Genomic DNA, 18,316 nt, shown 5'->3' with positions numbered 1-18,316 from the left:
GCGGCTCAGCCCCAGGAGCGCCCGCGGGCCGGTGTCCGGTCCCCCGGCAGCAGTGCAGCCGGTGCGCGGGTAACGGGCAACAATCAGCAGCCAGACTCTGCTGCTGAAACAGCCGGCGCTGCCGTCCCAGTCGCGGCAGGCACCGATTGCATACGATCGCGCTGCTCTTCGGTAAGAGAGCGGCCGGGCTGGGGCAGCGGGGCAGCCCGGCGCGGGCGGCGGCCGGCAGAGGGCGCCCCCCCTGCAGCAGCCGGGGCGCGGCGGGGCCGGGCCGGAAGGCCCCTCCCGCCCCGCCGCAGGGAGGGCCCGCCCAGCCCGCGGGGAGGGCGGTGAGGCGGGGCGGGCCCGCCCGCCCCCCGGCAGGGGGCCTGCGGGGAGGGGCGGGGCCAGGAGGAGCGCCGCCGGCCCTTATTGGCGGAGGCCACTTCTAACCACGCCCCCCGCGAGACAGCGGGTCGGCGCCGCTGTGGGCACCGCGGCGCTCCCGCGTCTCGTCCTGAGGCGGTCCCTTGGCGCCGACGCTGGCGGGAAGGCGGGCGCCACCCGCGGAGACGAGCGCTGTCCCGGTTGTTTTCGTGACCGCGGCGGCCCGCCCTCTCGGCGTCTCCGCTGCGGGACCGTCCGTCGATCCCCGCCCCGCGTCTCTGCCGCCGCGTCGGGCGCGGAGCGGAGCGGCGGCTGGCACATGGCACGCTGCGGCGGCGGCGGCAGCGCTGCGCCGAAGGGTCCCGGCCCGGCGGCGGTGGAGCGGCAGCGGCTGCAGGAGGCGCTGGCCGAGCAGCTCCGGCAGGATCTCGGCAGGTAGGCGCGGGGCGGCGGGCGGGCGGCCGGGCCGGGCGCGGGGCCGGCGGTAACGGTACGCTCCCGTAGGCTGCTGGCGGAGGGGACGCGCTCCGACGTGACCATCCGGGTGGGCGACGCGGCGCTGCGGGCGCACCGGGCCGTGCTGCTGGCGCGGGCACCGCGCCTCTTCGCCGGGCTGTGCGGGGGGCCGCCCCGCCAGGTGCTGCTGCTGGACGGCGTGGGGCCCGCGGAGTTCCGGCGCTTCCTGCGGTGAGTGCGCGGCCGGGGCGGCTGGTGGCGGCGTCGCTCCCCGGCCTTCCTCTCCCTTCTTGCCGGTATTAACACCTGCTTTAAAGCTTTCCCGTTCAAAGCAGCATCTTCTTTGCGTTTGCAAAGGTCTTACTCCCCTGTAACTTGCTTTCTTCTGCCTTGGTCCCTCTGCTGACAGCGCATGGGCCTACTCTTCCACCGTAGTGAGTTTGTTGTGGTATGTAAAGGCTTTGTAAGAGAACAAGAGAAAACGCAGCAAAAATCCCGAATGTATCCTTTAAAACCGTCTGTGCTTACTAATACACTCGTTAGGAAGATTACCTCGTGAAAGCAGCAAAGAAAATCCACTCTGTTGTCATGTTAAAAAAACCCAAAAAGTTATGGATTTGGAGACGTAGAAGGACTTCATCAAGTTCGATGAGGATGCATCAAGTTAGAAGCTGTGCCGTCATCGCGTAAGTCCTAGTGACCTCTGGGCTAGGCCAAACGCAGCACAGTTTTCCCACGGAACTTGGATCCCTGAGCCAGGCGTTCCGTGCCGGCCGTGCAGTGTGTAGGCTGGCTGCTCCCCAGGGACTGGTGTAAGGGCCCACATGTGTTCCCATTGCCGGCTGTTAGCACGTATTTGACATCTCGCTTGTCTTGCTCCAAACCTTAGGTGAGTACGGGAAGGGTGTTGGCTGGTGCCACCACCAACCTTGCAATCCTCCTCGCCTGTAAGTGCCTCTAATCCTCCTTTCAAAGAAATGAGCAGCGTTTGCTTTTCTCTAACAAAGCTGTGGTGGTGCCACCTACCTTCTATAAAACAGCTGCAATGTAAGAGCCGGCACTTTGGGGCGTGGACAGGAGCAAAGTGGTAGGCGCTCTGCAACTTCAGAGGAGTTCAGGATGTGCCAAGAAAAATGTATGTGCTTGCAGGTTCCTGAGACTGCTGGTAAGAGGAAGGCAAGGATGCTGCAGTTCAAAGTTTAGTGCCTAAAATATAACCTAGGCTGACCTTTCCCTATTGGTTTTACTCATTCTCCTTAAATTTGTAAATAAGGCAGCAGATGGCTAAAAATATGCATTCAGGGTATAGAAGTCATAGTAAGTATGAAAGAAAACTTTTTGAACTGCAGGTAATATCTAAAACGCAGAATCATTGTAGTGAAACAGTCGGATAAACTGGCATTTGTTCGGTTACTGTCAAAGTCTGCCCAGGAGCATCAGCAAACCAAGCAGTAAGCAACAAAACAGCATGGTTCATGCCTCGTATATTTCTTAACTCCATTATTACTTTGGTTTCATTAATTTGCTTCACATTCATGTGAGTGGTAGTACAGAGGACCAATGCAAAAGCATGATAATGCATATTATTTTAATTTGGAAATTGGGATTTGGAATAATTATTTTAATTATTTACATACTGTTGTATCATTCCTTTGTTTTCCTAATGGTAAGCATTTAATATGTCTACAGTTCACTGATACTTGCTTTCAATTTTGTCTATGTTTGCTGGAAGGCAAGTAATGATCTCTAGAGTCCTGCATGTTCTCCAGAAAGCGTGGTATTGAAAAACACTTCTAAAATCAAAACAGCTCATCTAATTATAAACCTTTTATCTTTTCACTGTGAGTTTAGACTCTTCAAATGAAGCTCCCGTATATTCTAAGCTATGGATTAAGTGCATTTTGCAAAATGGTTGGTTTTTCTTATTTTAGTCTTCAGTGCTGTTTGATACTAAAGCTTTTGAATCCTGTAACCTAATACATTCTGTGAAAATTTGTGATACAAAATACACTGGAGTTTGGTGGTGGTAAACTGTTTGGACCAAGGCAAGGAAGCAGCTTTGGTTGAAAAGAGCCTAATTTGATTGTTCAAACGATAACTTCTGCGAGTATCAGCAGTTGTTGAATCTCACTGGTTTCTCAGCATTAAGATGCAGATTAATTAGATCTTCATAAATCCAAAACAGTGCCTTAAATTACAGCTTGAGGTTTACTGGAAGCTAGCCTAGTTCTTGGAGCATCTGAATTGCATGATGAGTTGTAACAAAGACCTGTAGCTGCTGTTGAGCCCCCAAGAGAACATTGTAGTCTTCCCCAAAAAATTCTAGGTTTTATGGTTATAAAAAAATATATGGTTATAAATATGGTTATAAATTCTAGGTTTATGGTGGAGTAGAAGTGGAATACTAGTATAGTATTGAAGAGTTCATCAGAGCTCTAAGAAAATCTCATTCCTTTTCCTGCTTGTATTCAGCTTTTATTTTTCCTTGGGGGTTTTGTGTTTTTTTTCTCACAAGCTATATCTGGCATGCATCTCAGTAAGACATACTTCCTTTGGGCCTCTGTCTCTCTTAATCAGGAGAGATGTGGGCTACATGTCACTTGTGTGCTGAAGGCTGTGCAGTCCCTTTTCCCAAACTCCCAAGTGTTTTTGAGCAGGATGGAGGACACTGTGAACTTCTATGCAGAAAGATCAGCATGTCTTAGCATGAAATAGACGAGCAGCTGAAAGCTACTTGGTTTCCCTCCCTATACTTGCACTGTCTGAAGATACCAGCAAGGAAGTGCTGGTCACCAGGAAGTGCAGCATCCATATTTTAGACACCATTCACCCTATGGTTTTGCCTGATGAAGCTAATGTAATATTGACTGCCCTCCTGTAGCCTTCTGTCACTCTTTGTAATGCAGCTAGAAAAGGGTCAATAATTGCAAGCGCATCAATGGCAGGAGATGACTGCTCAAGCAGGGTTCTGCAGTCTGCCTCAAGAAGAGGGAAACTTAGCATTTCTGAAGGACAACAGTTTGTCACAGATCATTAGATGATTAATATCTTGCCTGCTGAGAGGCAAACTGCTTTTTACTCTTTTAGTTGGAAAAAATACAGCTTTAGAAATAAAAACCTAGTTGTTATTCTCATTGTCTCCTGGTATATTAATGGGATCTGATTTAAGGAAGGACAGAGAAGGACCTAATGACAGTCAGATCCAGTTAAAAACCAATAACATGGATCAAATACAAAGGAATAAAATTGCCATTGTGACATTTACTGCCACGGGAGTTAATTTGCACTACCAGTAGTTGATTCAAAGTAGACCAGCCAAGGCTTTGACTGTGTTGTTTGTATAGTTCTGTATGAGGCAGCAGAAGGATGCTACGTCTAGCTTAAGTGCAGGCAAAAACATTCTTGAAGGTTAACTCCTAGACAGCACGATGACAGGAACATCTTTCTGTAGACTCTATGCACATGTTTCCCTTGTAGAAAAAAAATCTTAGACTGTAGTAACTGCTATTAATACAACAGATACACTATAGTATTGTTTCAGTTTCATCTGTTACTCAGTCACACCTCTTGTAATCTCGTTGTTGCTCATTTCTGTTAGAATCTTTTCTGTGCGCAGGGGAAAAGAATCAAGCCAGGGATGGGTACCTGTTAAAATTACATGACATCAGTCTGGCACTACAGAAGATGATGGCTTAGCTCAACCTTCAGCTTAACCTTCTCTTGCACATGAGGTTTTCATAAAGCAGTTGCACCAAATAAAACAAGTTTGTGAATATTTTTTTGTTAAATACAATTTCCAGTTATAGTTCCGTAACACTGGATTGCAAAGTAGCTAAAAAGGGAAACATTTATTTAAATAAGTTACGCATGAGGTTATTCTTACTGATTACTAGGTAGTCATAGTCCCCATTGGATTCTGTCTATTTTGGAGGAGGCAAACGTGACTTCTGCTCATGTATGTTGAATTACCTTACACTTACACCTCAGCAATCTTAGCTTTGGTATCTAGGCTTATGCATTCCCCTCTAGTGGGTTATGACTGCACACCACTCTGTGTTGGAAGAATAGCATGCCTTCCATGTTCTTGAAATTTTGTGGTTTATAATACAGTTATTCTTATACGGTCCTTCCCTTCTATTGTCTCACCACTCGTGCCTGTTGATATAGTGTACCTTACCATGCAAGGAGTATCTTCTCTGACTGATTCAGGTAACTTGAAAACAAGGTAACTGCAAAGTTCTTTCTGTGGCACTTGCAGGTGCGTTTTTTGGCTCCACAACTATTCTTTCCCTTGCATTAAGACATAAGGGATTCAGCAATACAGCTGAAAAAAACCCCATCCCTTCCAAACCAAACAGAATTAACAAACCCTGACCTACAAATATGGGCAATATGGGAAATTTGATGTGCCTGTTAAATTTTGTGAAACAATAAATCCTGAATTGTGGACATTAAAATGCTCTGTAAAGGCTTATCTTCAGTGAACAGTGAAAACTGAGAAAGTTGAGTCCAAATTATTGTGAGCCAAAGCCTTTATTTCCCAAGTTAAGGGATTAAGGAATTTGAATTTGCTCCTCTGAATAGCTAGGCTGTTCTGATTTAATGGTTTTCATGCATACAACCATATTCTCTGGTCTGTGTTTGTCACTATAGCATCAATTTAGTTTGTTGTAGCTGTAAATGTGAGCTTACCTGGTCATTGAGAATAGTTAGACTTTGATAAGCAAGAAAGGAGGGAGGGAATTAAGTAAGGTACCACATGAAGCCATATATCATGTTGGGGGAAGAAAGCCTTCATCGTAATGATTTGTTTCTTTTGATGAAAACAGGCTTTGAACACATGGCAGACAATGGCAACCTTATCTCCTTTCCCCATCCATAGAAACAATGAGTTGGTCTTTTTTTCTTACTGGGTTGTTGTTTTTTTAACCTATGTTTGTATCTAATCTCAGTTTCTCAGAGGAAGTTGGGAAGCTAAATTGTCAAGTTGCAGTATGTTCAGTATGTGTGTGATAATAACATCTTGCTTTGGAAAACACTGTATCTTAATGCCATGGATTTACACCCCAAGGAAAAAATAATTTCAATTTGTGAGAAATGGGTAGAAACCTTTCACTGGGACCATGACTGCCTAAGGACCAGGTTCCTCATCTTTTGAAATGCTTATCTTTCACAAGATATTGGAAAATTTAATCGGCACTTGTGTGAGGCAGCGAAGCAGCTGATGTTGCATCTCATGAGAAGAAATTTACTTAAATACTTGTGTCAAGGAATTAATGCAGTTAAAATAACAATCTTAGCTGCAAAAATCAAGCAGACAGTTCTTTGAGCAAATCTAAAGAGAAACAGAAGTATTTTAAATGATTCAGTTAAGTTGAAGTTGTGCATATGACATGCCTAACTTGCACTAACAAAGATTCACTGCTATAGGTATATTACTGAAAGATATTTGCAACTCCACCAAGATTAAATGCAGTTCATGAGAGTATTTGCTGCAGTTGGGTTTGCTAAAGACATGAATGTATTAAAACCATGGGCAGGGAGTGAGTTCAGAGACCTTCTACATTCTCAGTGATATTTTTATTAACAAAAGTTAATATATCTTGTTTTTATTTTGGGGTTAAATTGTGATAACACAGAGCTTTGTTTAAGTAAAAGTGTATAATATGGTATTTTACATGTGTACAGAAGATATTTCAGTGCTAATCTAGCTGCTACAACATCCTTGTCTCTGGACTGGAGAGATACGGCTTTGATGGATGGACCACTCTGTGGATAAGGAATTGGCTGGATGGTTGCACTCAGAGTTGTGGTTAATGGCTCAATGTCTAAGTGGAGACCAGTGATGAGTGGCTTTCCTCAGAGGTCGGCATTGGGACAGGTGCTGTCTAACACCTTTGTCAGTGACATGGACAGTGGGGTTGAGTGCACCCTCAGCAAGTTTGCTGATGACACCCAGCTGTGCAGTGCAGTCAACATGCCGGAGGGCAGGGATGCCATCCAGGGTGACCTGGACAGCCTTGAGAGGTGGGCCTGTGCAAACCTCATGAAGTTCAACAAGGCCAAACGCAAGGTCCTTCACATGGGGTGGGGCAACCCGAAGCACAAATACAGGCTGGGCAGAGAATGGATTGAGAGCAGCCCTGAGGAAGACTTGGGGGTGTTGGCTGAGATGAAGCTCAACATGACCCAACAATATGTGTTTGCAGCCCAGAAAGCCAAGCATACCCTGGGCTGCATCAAAAGAAGCATGGCCAGCTGGTCAAGGGAGGTGATTCTGCCCCTCTGATCTGCTCTCGTGAGACCCCACCTGCAGTACTCTATCTGGGCCCCCCCAACATCAGGAGGACATGGACCTGTTGGGACAGGTCCAAAAGGGGGACACAAAGATGACCAGAGGGCTGGAGCACCTCTGCTATGAAGACAGGCTGAGAGAGTTGGGCTTGTTCAGCCTGGAGAATAGAAGGCTCTGGGGAGACTTACAGCTGCCTCCCAGTACCTAACAGGGACCTACAGGAAAGCTGGAGAGGGACATTTTACAGGGGCATGTAGAGACAGGACAAGGCGGAATGGCTTCAAACTGAAAGAGGGTAGGTTTAGATTAGATACAAGGAAGAAATTCTTCACAAGGAGTGTGGTGAGTCACTGGAATGGTTTGCCCAGAGAAGCTGTGGATGCCTTATCCTTGGAAGTGTTCAGGGCCAGGCTGGATGGGGCTTTGAGCAACCTGGTCTAGTGGAAGATGTCCCTGCTCTTGGCAAGGGATTTAGAACTAGATGATCTTTAACCCAAACTATTCTATGATACTACAAAGTTCTGGTATGTGCTATATGAGGTTCCTAATAAAAAATAACATGCAGCAATCCATACAACTTGTAAATAAAAAATACATTTATTTTTTTGTCCATTTTCATTAATTGTATTATCCCTTATGCTACCAGGTAAGTATCCTGTTTTGGGTATGTGTACTTGTCTCTCTGTTCTAAAGTTACCATAGTGTCTTTTTTTCAGGGCAGTTAAACTAATGCGCTGTCAAACAGCAGAATTTCACCTTTTCATATATGTTGGACTTTTGTGCTGACAGTTTCTTACTATCCGTAGTATTTATGATGGAGGAGTTTCTGATTTTCTGATAGACTTTAGCATTAACAATCAGTATGTGTTGCTAGTTGATAGAAAAAAAAATCAAGATAGAAAAAAAATATTCTCTACCCTGGCATTAATGGCTTTTGTTCAGGACTGCTTTGTAATCTTTTTACTGATGCTCTGCAAATCTGGGCATATATGCAATTTATCTATAACAACGTGTACAACATCCTGTCCGCTTAAATAGCTAAGAACTCAAAAGCACATCTCTAATAGCATCAGTGATGTATGTGTCTGTGTAACTTCAAGGAGAACATTTGTAAAGAGAAGATGGCAGGTAACTTTCCAGGTGTGCTCTCAGTGAAGAACTCTCACTCAGAGCAAGTGGAAGCTGCAGTAGGGAGCATTTGAAAGGTGGATGCCTAATTAGTTGAGTAGTTTTATTTGGTTAGCAACTTCGGGGACTATAGGAGAGGCTGTCCTAACAGCTTTCAGTGAAGTTTGGTGACAATGGTGTCATTTCCAGTGACTTTTGCTGTTCTTGGAAATAACAAAAATGGGTTCCTTGTGTTTTTGAGTATGGTATTTCATAAAAATAAAACCTGCCCTTTCCCATTTCCCTTCTTATTTGTGTTGTCTCCATGGTCATTGGTTGCATCAAAGATTTTTGTTTGGTATTTTTGTTAATCTTGCAGACAGCGTGTGTGGCCTGCAGTAAGGAAATGTACCTTTTGACTTGAAGGACCAAAGAAGTGGATCATAATGTAAAATTCTTTTTTAACCCAAATATCGTCTTAGGAATTCTTTGTTAACATGTTTTTTACATTTTTAGTGAGTGTTAAGCATGTCTTACTGATTCTAGTCTGTATGGCTTTGTGGCTGTTCCAAGAACAGAATCGCACGATTGCTCTTCTAATGACACTGTATGGTTTCCAAGACTGTGTGGAGTCGGCCTTATAGAGACCTCTAAGGCTGAGAACCTTCCCAAATAATTTAGCTTCATTGATTTGGAATGAGAGGTTATGTAACTTCAGGACACCTTTAAAAACAACACAATGAATGAAATCTTTAGATGCACAAAAGTAAGTTTGGTTGTGCTACTTAGCATTTTCTTAGTATTTTGTAAACTACCCACAAAGTACATACTTTTCTTCAAAGAGCATTTTGAGATGTCCAAGTAGGCTATGTGTTGTTACAAAACCAAAGTAACTCCATACTGCTTGTATGTTCTACTAGGAAGCTGTTTGGTCATAGTGAGTACAAACTGCTTGTATCCTGACCACCATTAGGGATACTGGAAGAACTGGAACATTTTTATGTTGCCTGTGACTGTTCAGATGACTATGAAAACTGCTTTCTTGTAAATACTTTGTTCAAAACTGGTCAAGCTCTAAGACCTCCTGATGATACCTCTATCTGATTTAAAAAATAAATTTGTAACTTTATAGAATTGTAATCTTTTGCACTTTAACTTGCTAAACTAAGGTATCACATCAAACAATGCCTGCTCAAGAGGTTTGGAATGGTAAAAACCATTCATATCATAATTCTGCAGTAGGCTTCTGTGTTTTAAAAAGATGGTTTTACATTATCACTAAAACATCTGAGCTCCAAGGTCCAAGCTATGCATTTCGCTGGATGAAAGATTTCCCTAGCTTTTATCTATGCAAGAAGGCACCATTTGATACTCCACAGAAATCAGTCTAGAAAGCCTTACTCTGCCTTTAGCAATAAGCCTATAAAATCAAGGGTGTTGTCAAGCAAACTTTTTCTAGAAAGCTGCAGTACATTCCATTCTAGAAAGAACATCTAATGGAGTTAAACTGAGATAAAGGGAATTTTCTAAAAGGTGTGCCACAGTCGTTATTGCTGTCTGTGAAGCTGAATTATGGATGCCTCCATGAGTCTTTCAAAGTAGTAAATTAGAGTCTGCATTAAACAGGACTCTTAATGTACAGATACTCTGCTGAATTTCTGGAAGTAATGAATCCAGGACTGTGGCTGGATTTTAAATGTTAACTGAAATAATGAAAGTTCCTTGACTTTTTACAGGAAGAAAACATATTTCAAATAGAATAACTTTTTCTGATCTAGAACCAGTTAGTTCTGGTTCAAGAACATGCCACTTGGTTTATTTACAGAGTTCCTAGTTGTGGTAAGGGTGCCATTTTTATTGACTTCAACCTAGTGATAATAAAATTGCATTCCTGAGGTTTCTTATGTGAATTATCTGAAAACAACATGAGGATCCCCAGATTGTTGCTTCATTGCCTTGTTTATCAGATTCCCCATGGATATGTTTTTCAGCGACTGGCAGAAAGTAAACAAAAAATATTAAAAAAATGAATTTATGGCAAAGCAAAGTATCTGTTGCTGCTAATTTTCTTTCTCCCTCAAAGTCAATTAGTACTGTCTTTACATGTTGAATATGCAATAGCTCCGCAGCAACAGAGAGGTGAATAAGTAAAGTTCCAGTGCAAATTTAACCTGACATGTTTCGAATGGCAATTCTCTTTCAACAAACCCTTACTTGAGATTTTCTGCAGTTCTTCACATTCATTATTTATTACCAGTTTACTTTTGTAATTGTGGGATCTGCTTACATCTGGTTAAGCTGCAGGGATAAAGTGGGAATTGATTATGTTTTGTCTAGTAGTGGCATTCTCTGTGTGAAGTGACATTTCTTGGAAGATCTAATGTGCAGAAACAACGTGAAGACAAAACTTCAGAATACTGTGGAATTTTGAAATCTTTAGGTTAATTGGGTTTCTACTCTGAATTTCTGTTCTTGAGTCCTACTGCCATGGAGCTGTAAAACACAAGTGTTAAGTACTGAGCAGCATAGTGATGCGTGGAAGTCATGGTCTTGAATTTTCTAAAGAACTGCAAAATCTCCCTGCTCCAGCAAGCAGCCTTGTTCTGGTTCTTGTAATGTTCTTGGTAATATGGCATGTTATTACTTTCCTTTTCCTCATGCTATTGTTGCACTGGGTTGGAAAGTACTGTAAATACGAAAAGCAAAACATGGTCAGGCCAAGTTCACAGGTTAGAAGTTTTGAAAGCACATATAGGTACAACAACCCTAAAAATTCACGTAAAAAGGGTCCACCAACCCTACTGTAAAAATTTATTACTCCTGTCAAATGTTTTCCTGGCCCTTGATTTCCAAATCTAATAAAATATTAAAATTCCCACTCCCTACATTCTTGTTTCTTGTCATTCTCTCTCAGTAAGAACGTGTATTACACAGATTTAAAAAAAAAAAAATTCTACCTAACTCAATCTTTTAAATACAGGACTTAAGGAAGAAGACTTCTTTATATGTTTTCTCTGCCCTTTTAGAGGATAGTGTTCAAATAACATAGTCAAATTACATTGTTCCCAGTATTAACAATGAAAACTGCCATGGAATGAGTGACTAAATGCAGATCTGTAAGTACATCTGCTAAATCCAAAGTAACTAGCTCTTCTGTTAAACTTTGCTAACTTCATCTATGTGGTATGAAACCACTGATAAATCATGTTATCTGTTCACATTGACTTCTTAAGGCTCCATTAAGTTGCTGGAGTGCAGTATCTATAAATAAGAGATCTTTGCAGTCACAGACTCTGGGCTTTGTTAGCATTTCCAGATCTTGAGCCAAAAATAAGCTGGTGAAACAGATGGGCAAGTGGGAAGCTGGAATTACTATATGGGCAAAGTGAAAGCTCTTGAGTAATCTTAACTGCAAATTTTCATGCTTTCAAGCACCTCCTTTGAAATTAAAATTTTTATATCTAATAACATTCATTTATATCTCTATACCAGTCTTATGGTTTTGTACTTGTAACCTTGATGTTAGGAGGTTTTTATATTTTGGGGTTTGTAAATTTGATGATATTAAAGGACAATCAAATGCCTTTTCTTGGTCATACTAAGATTTCTAAATCAGTCGCTAGTGATACAGTTTGCTTATGCTTTTGCCAGTAGATGATTATAGTATTAATATATGAGCTATAAAAAGCAGAAAAAAGTTCCTTAAATTAAAAAAGCAAAGTGAGGGAAAGAAACCTTTGTTCCTTTTAACCTGATAACTACGTTTTATTTGTAGTGCTTGTTTATGCTTTTTCAATGCTTGACAAAGCAAGTTTGCCAGAGATACAGTTTTAAAAAGGGGTTTTTATTATTAAGCACTGTAGAGTCTAGCTTTGGTTTTCTGGTCATGAACTATGTTAGACAAATACAAGTCAATTTTTATTTGTTCATTTTGATCATTTAAAAAATTACAGGAGTAATCTTGCTGTCAACTTCTAGGCTTGTATATTCATCTGATAAAAATCTTAAAGAAGCTGAGGAGCTGGCTATGATGAAAAAGGTATTGGAACCCAAATTAATAAAAGAAAACAACACTGCTACTCTTCAGAACACTCAAACAAATGTAAATTGTCTTGGAGATGTTAAAAGAATACCTGTTGATCAGAATACTCCAAGTGGAGCTGTGCAGAAAGAAGATGATTGCTCATCTTGTATTGAAGAGGAAATTCCAGAAGTAGTTGTTGATGCGGAAAGCAACAAAGCCACTGAAGGTAGGTTTGGAATTACAGTTTTGTTTGTTCATTTTGGATTTTTTTCTTTTAAATAATTATGCAAATACTTATACAGATGTAAAAATGTGGGCAAAGATTAAAGCTAGTGTTATAACACAGTTTACGTGGATATTCCTTGCTACAGTCCACCTTGTTTTCTCATACTTCGAAGAAATGAATTGCTGCAGAAGTTTGGCAGAAGTACTTCCCAGCCAATGTTTAGCATAATAAATCTGACAGGATTTGTCAGGCATCAGGCATGTTCATCTGCATTATGTCCTGTCTTTTTTTTTGTGTAATACAGCAAACTTGAGTACTCATCATGTAGGACTTCCACAGAGCAGAATCCCTCCATTACTCCTTGCCTTTTCTAGCAAATTACACTAGTTCCACTGCTGTTTTATGAGGATTTTGGAATCTTTCAGAATTGTCCCTGCTACAACTGTGAGTGAGATAAGTAACACAAGGAAATGTGTGACTGCATCTACACCAGAGGTGATGGCTGATACAGCTGTGTCAGTAAGATTGGATCAAGCAACAAATCTGTTCAGGCAGAAGCTTGTAGCACTACAATACCCTGAACTTCTTCAGAATCTACTTTTCTTTAATGCAGAGGTACCACATCTCTGTAGAAAAAATGAGCTGCCTACATAATCTTACAAAAGAGTAACTGTAGCACTTCTATAGGTATCAAATATGAAGCATTGGTCAAATTTCTGATATATCAAGTCAAAGTGAGAAATAATATGCATGGTCTGGAAAAAGTTTCAAGAAAAATTCTAGCTTGAATGTGCAAAAACTTGCATGAACATACTAAAAACTCTTGTTGTGTCAGATTGTTCTTTTAAAATCTTAAGTTGTCTGTGTGCTGTTGATAATCCAGTCTACACTGGACAGAGTGAAAATAGCTATTTCTCTCCATCTGCAGGTAATTCGAAACTAGAAGCTGCATCTGTGTTAGGAGAAGACTTAATGATGCTCTACAAGAAGTGCTGTTGTCCAGATATTAATATTTGCATAGAAGGCAAAGATTTTCAAGCTCACAGGTACGTAAATATTTACAGTAAAGTTTTTCAACCAAAATCCTTGTAGTATAAAATGCTGCTATGTATCTATATATACTGTATATCTATAGTAAGTTATTGCTGGTGCTATTATCTAGCTGTGAACCATATAATAGCTTTTAGGTCTTATGTGAGAAGTGGCCATACTTTGTTACTAATGAAAATAATTTATCTCATTAATGGCAACTATTGTGAAAACAATGGCATTTTAGCACTTCTAAGATTGCCATTGTAAACTGATATAATAAGTATACACTTATGTATAAATACTGTGTGGATTTTGTTTGCTAACCTTCTTTAAAATAATCTGTGCTGTCTGAAGAAAATGAAAAATCTATTAATAAATTATTCAGCTATTAATGCTGAATAAAATTACCATACAGGTAGAAAACTTCTGTAGCAGTAATTACGAGGGGTTTTTCTGCTCTTCAGAGCCTGCATACAGAATCTGATTTTACTTTCATTACTGCAGTCATGTAGATGTAAAGATTGTCAACAGCCTTTATTAGATCTGAAGTCCAACACCATTAAGAACTTTGGCTTATTGGACTTCTGTAGCTTGGGAAAGCAAATAAAGTGTCAGTACCATTCCTTGTACCTTTGATTTGAGTCTGTTTGCATTTGAGATAGCAAACTAGACAGCCTGTGTTTTGTTCCCTTTTATTACATAAATAGCAGAAACAGATTATAAACCCCCCCCACTTTTAGTATTTTCTCAACACAAAACCAGTGTGTGGGGTTACAATACTGGCATTACAAATATTTTTACAGAACATCTGTCATAATAGTGTGAAGGGAGTATTTTATTTTCTCTAAATAACAGAATTAGGATATATACTAAATTTCTAGAATGTAGTGTAGTTAGGCATGTTTGTTTCTTCTGGTCTGCACTATAAGACATTTTCTCAGGTCTGCAACTTTGAGAAGAAAATAATGCAGAAAGAAACTCAACAAAAAGATTCTGTCAGCAGCGCTTCTTTAATTTAGGCCACTTAACTGCCTGGAGCAATGTACTAGTCTAACCAGCACCAAAAAAAATGGCAGTAAACCATAGAGAAAACAATGATGTTCTAAAACAAGCACAAGGCTTTCTTGCTTTAGTACTGCATCATGTGAACAGTAGGAGTCAATAAGGGAAGTCTAATTTTCGGTATTATTGTGGTGAAAGCATCAGTATGATTTACTTATTTTAAGGGTTTTTTGGAAGTTCTCAAACAGGAGACAATTTAAGACCCCGCTCTCTCCCACCCACTTATCTCAGTATTCCTTACTTTCTCATGAAGTCATATGAACCTGCAATAGACTTTACAGTGTGAGCAGTGGTGCTCTGAGAGAGCTGCCAAGTTACGTCTTCCTAGTGCTGGTTGTATTCTACAGAGCTCTGAGTGGAGAAAATCAAATTTGTTCAGTAATAAACCTGTGGCACAAACCATGACAGTAGGAAAGCACAGATAAATTTACTTCAAATTCATTTGGTATCTCCATGTATTTTATAAGTTAAAATTTTATCAGTGTATATTTAGGTAATACATACTTGTCCATATTCTACTGAGTAGGTGTGTTATTTAAAATAAATCTTTGAAATCCACTTCAACTATGCCCTGAAGCTGATTTAGCCCTGTTCATTACTAAAATTTATTTGGAAGAGGATGACAAATTGGAGATAGTGTATGTCATATCTCCATTATACCGTGTTACTGTATCTTATAAAAACAAGATCGCGAGAGTATTCAGAATTTCATATACTCAAAGTTGTGATGTAATACCCATTTATGTGTTGACATATTTCACTGAGATATGACATATTCTGTAAAAGCTTCATTATTATTATTGCTGGATGAATCACAGGAGGAATGTGCGAGAAGTTCCTAATTTAAAGTATTGAGACTTCTGAAGCAGGAGGGAAGAGACATTCCAGACTACATAATGACTAGAAAAGAGACCATAAATAGCATTCTTCTTACTTCTTCCTACGCAAAATAAGAGTGCTCTAAAACATTTTAAGAGCCAGGAAATACATGTGAAAGAAAGGATTCTCATGCCTAATATAACACTTTGCTTTTTCTGCCATAGGAAATACATGACATAAAGTAATTTTATAAATAATAGGAAGCTTAGTAAGAGTCAGGAAAAAATTGTATGTATGACAATATTATCTACATCTGCAATAGCCCAGATAAGATACATAAGGCTAACACTACAACTGATATAAATCTGGAAGGCTGAAATCATAAAGCATTTTTTATCCACTATCTTCTCTTCCTTTCTGCCCTGCCACTTCCAGCTTAAGAAGCTCCTGTTGCAAAGGTCTCTTCTGGTTTTTTTGAAGACTGTGAAACTGGTGGAGATACTCAGCTGCACAGGCTACTGGACTGGGGTTTCTTTATTGTCTTTGGAAGTAGTAGTAAATGAAATTAGCCCCTTTACGGCCAGTCATGCCTTTTAAAAATGCAAGAGTAGGAAATCTAAACAGAAGTAATTGATAACTCTTCTTAAACAGTGCTGGAAACACACATCATATTGTTGTGTCATATGTTAGTATCAAGTCTCTTGGACTTTTAGGATGTGCTGCTAGGTGGCCAGCCAATTTCAAATAAGAGAAGCTGTATATTTTTCCTTTTCCTTCTAATAAATACACATTTTGTAATATAAAAAGAATTTAAGAAATTCAAGATATAATTATTTGGCTGAAATGGGGCTGTATAAATGAGGTTATTTATTGTTATTTGGTAAATAGGAGAAATAAATTTGAATTTTATATTATATAAAAGGAAAATGCTTGTGATGATAGATGTCCTCTGTGTGAATGTCAGTCACACTAGAAACAAGCTTTAACTGAGAAATTTAGAGTACTGTGTGGTTTTTTTTCTGTAGTGTACTTTGAAATTCCAAACATACTGGAAGAAAAGGCATGCAGTATACAGATGACACCTTAATGCACAAAGGGCAAAGATTTACGTCAACATTCTCAAAGACTCTCATAATAAATATTTGTATCTAGTGGAATAATGTTTACTTTTTCTCTCTTAGGGCCATTTTATGTGCCAGATCTAGTTACTTTGCTGCTATGCTGAGTGGAAGTTGGGCTGAAAGCTCCCAAGAGCACATCACTCTTCAAGGGTAAGTGTTGTCTTTGCAAGTCGTAGGGGAGCAAGGTAGGCTATTTAAAATAACTGCAAATATATAGCAACTGTGCTGTGTATAAAGCACTGAAGATTAATCTGCCTTGACACTTTTCTTCAGCCTGATACATTTCCTGAGTACTGTTTTGACTTAAATATAAAACAGCATGTGTAGTGTATTTGTTGTCAGATGGTTCAGGGAAAAAATCTTTTTCATCAGCAGAAGAGTACTAATCCTTTTTTCTAGAGTATATTTTAGTATTCACTGTCTATTTTACAATTCTCTTCTTTCACTTTATGTTGTACATGTCATAAAGTATTATGAATGTCTGAACAGTGTAATTTATTTTCATGCTTATTTGTACAGTGTGTATCTAGAATGTAAAGACAACTAATTAGATTTCTTAAATAGTATTTAATAATGCTGTTTCAGCATCACACTAAAAAAAAATTTGACTATTGTGCTTGTTCACAATGGCTTTCTGTGTGAGAGCTGGAAATAATGGAGCTGTCGGTACAGGATGAATACTTAAGACTTCATAGATAAACTGGGGACTGCCAGGTTAATTCTTCTCAGTATCAGAAAAGTCAATTGAAATATATTAAATTTTCTTTAAATGCAAACTAATACTGATACTTGTACATGTTAGCTTTTTTCTCCAGGCATGATGTTGGCTGAAGCGTTCTTGAGAAAGAACTGTGTACCTTACAGTGCTGCAAAATTGTTTTGTGCTAATACAAAATTGCTTGGCCAACTTTCTCATATTTTCATAATTTTAGTTTTCTGTCAGTGTAATAACACTGCTGCAAAGCAGGAAGGTTATCTGTTGATTTGGTTATAACTTCCTAATACTTATAAAACAATAAACTTTTCATTGATTCCTTAGCTTTTATGCTATGCATGGTATGTTTTAGAGGCTGGTTGTCAACAGTTACTCCAGTATTTACACTTCTGTCCCTGTAATTGATTTCTACATGGCTAAGAAATTTTCACCCTTGTTTTTCAGTAGAGGCTTTCTCCTGAGAAGTACTTAATCTTTATATGAGTATATTCTCATGCCAATATCACATAATTTCTCTTATTAAGAATCATATCCATAATTTTACTTTTTCTAGTTCAGTTTTCTTCTTGGTACAGACTTCCATGCTGTCTTTTTTAAACACTTATAAATCAAGTACATGTGACTTACTCTGAAATAATGAAAATTCTGCAGAAGATAACAGCTGTCAAGGCTGTGGGGAAACTCCTACTGCTGATTTCATGGCTCTTGTGTACTAATATGCAGAGAGACAACTGTGCTGGTTTTTCTTCTTAGCACATTGCAACGTTGGGGATTTTTCCTTTTGCTTTTAGTCATCAATGTCTGTTGCTTAAACATGTCTAACATTTTAAAGGATCTTAGCTCAATCTGCATGACTGTATTCCATTCATACTAATGTACACAGCACTTGTGCGTTCTGAAGACTGCACATCGAGATGTACGTACATAAGTATGATATAATGTATTGTTCAGGAGATGTGTCTTTTAAAATAGAGATTTAAAATAGATGTTCTATGCCTTTCTGCATTATGGTGCTGGGACGATACAAGGATGCAAACACTACTCTGTGTGTGCAGTTCTAGATTTCTTAATCTGAATCTAGGCATAAAGACAT

General features: G+C 39.9%; 1 protein-coding gene across 1 annotated transcript in view; it reads left to right on the top strand.

Moving 5' to 3' along the window:
- The first annotated feature begins 449 nt into the window (after positions 1 to 449).
- The window catches only part of BTBD8 (BTB domain containing 8), a 44,859-nt gene continuing 26,992 nt past the window's right edge, over positions 450 to 18,316 (top strand). Inside the window, exons 1-5 of the mRNA XM_040610231.1 lie at positions 450 to 801; positions 871 to 1,053; positions 12,203 to 12,474; positions 13,403 to 13,520; positions 16,569 to 16,658. Coding sequence (XP_040466165.1) covers positions 686 to 801; positions 871 to 1,053; positions 12,203 to 12,474; positions 13,403 to 13,520; positions 16,569 to 16,658 — 779 coding nt within the window. The 5' untranslated portion in view covers positions 450 to 685. The remainder of the gene's footprint in view (positions 802 to 870; positions 1,054 to 12,202; positions 12,475 to 13,402; positions 13,521 to 16,568; positions 16,659 to 18,316) is intronic.

The sequence above is a fragment of the Falco naumanni genome, chromosome 11 (assembly GCF_017639655.2).
Source record: "Falco naumanni isolate bFalNau1 chromosome 11, bFalNau1.pat, whole genome shotgun sequence".
Classification (NCBI taxonomy): Eukaryota; Metazoa; Chordata; class Aves; order Falconiformes; family Falconidae; genus Falco; species Falco naumanni.
This window is presented reverse-complemented; position numbering and strand designations above follow the sequence as displayed.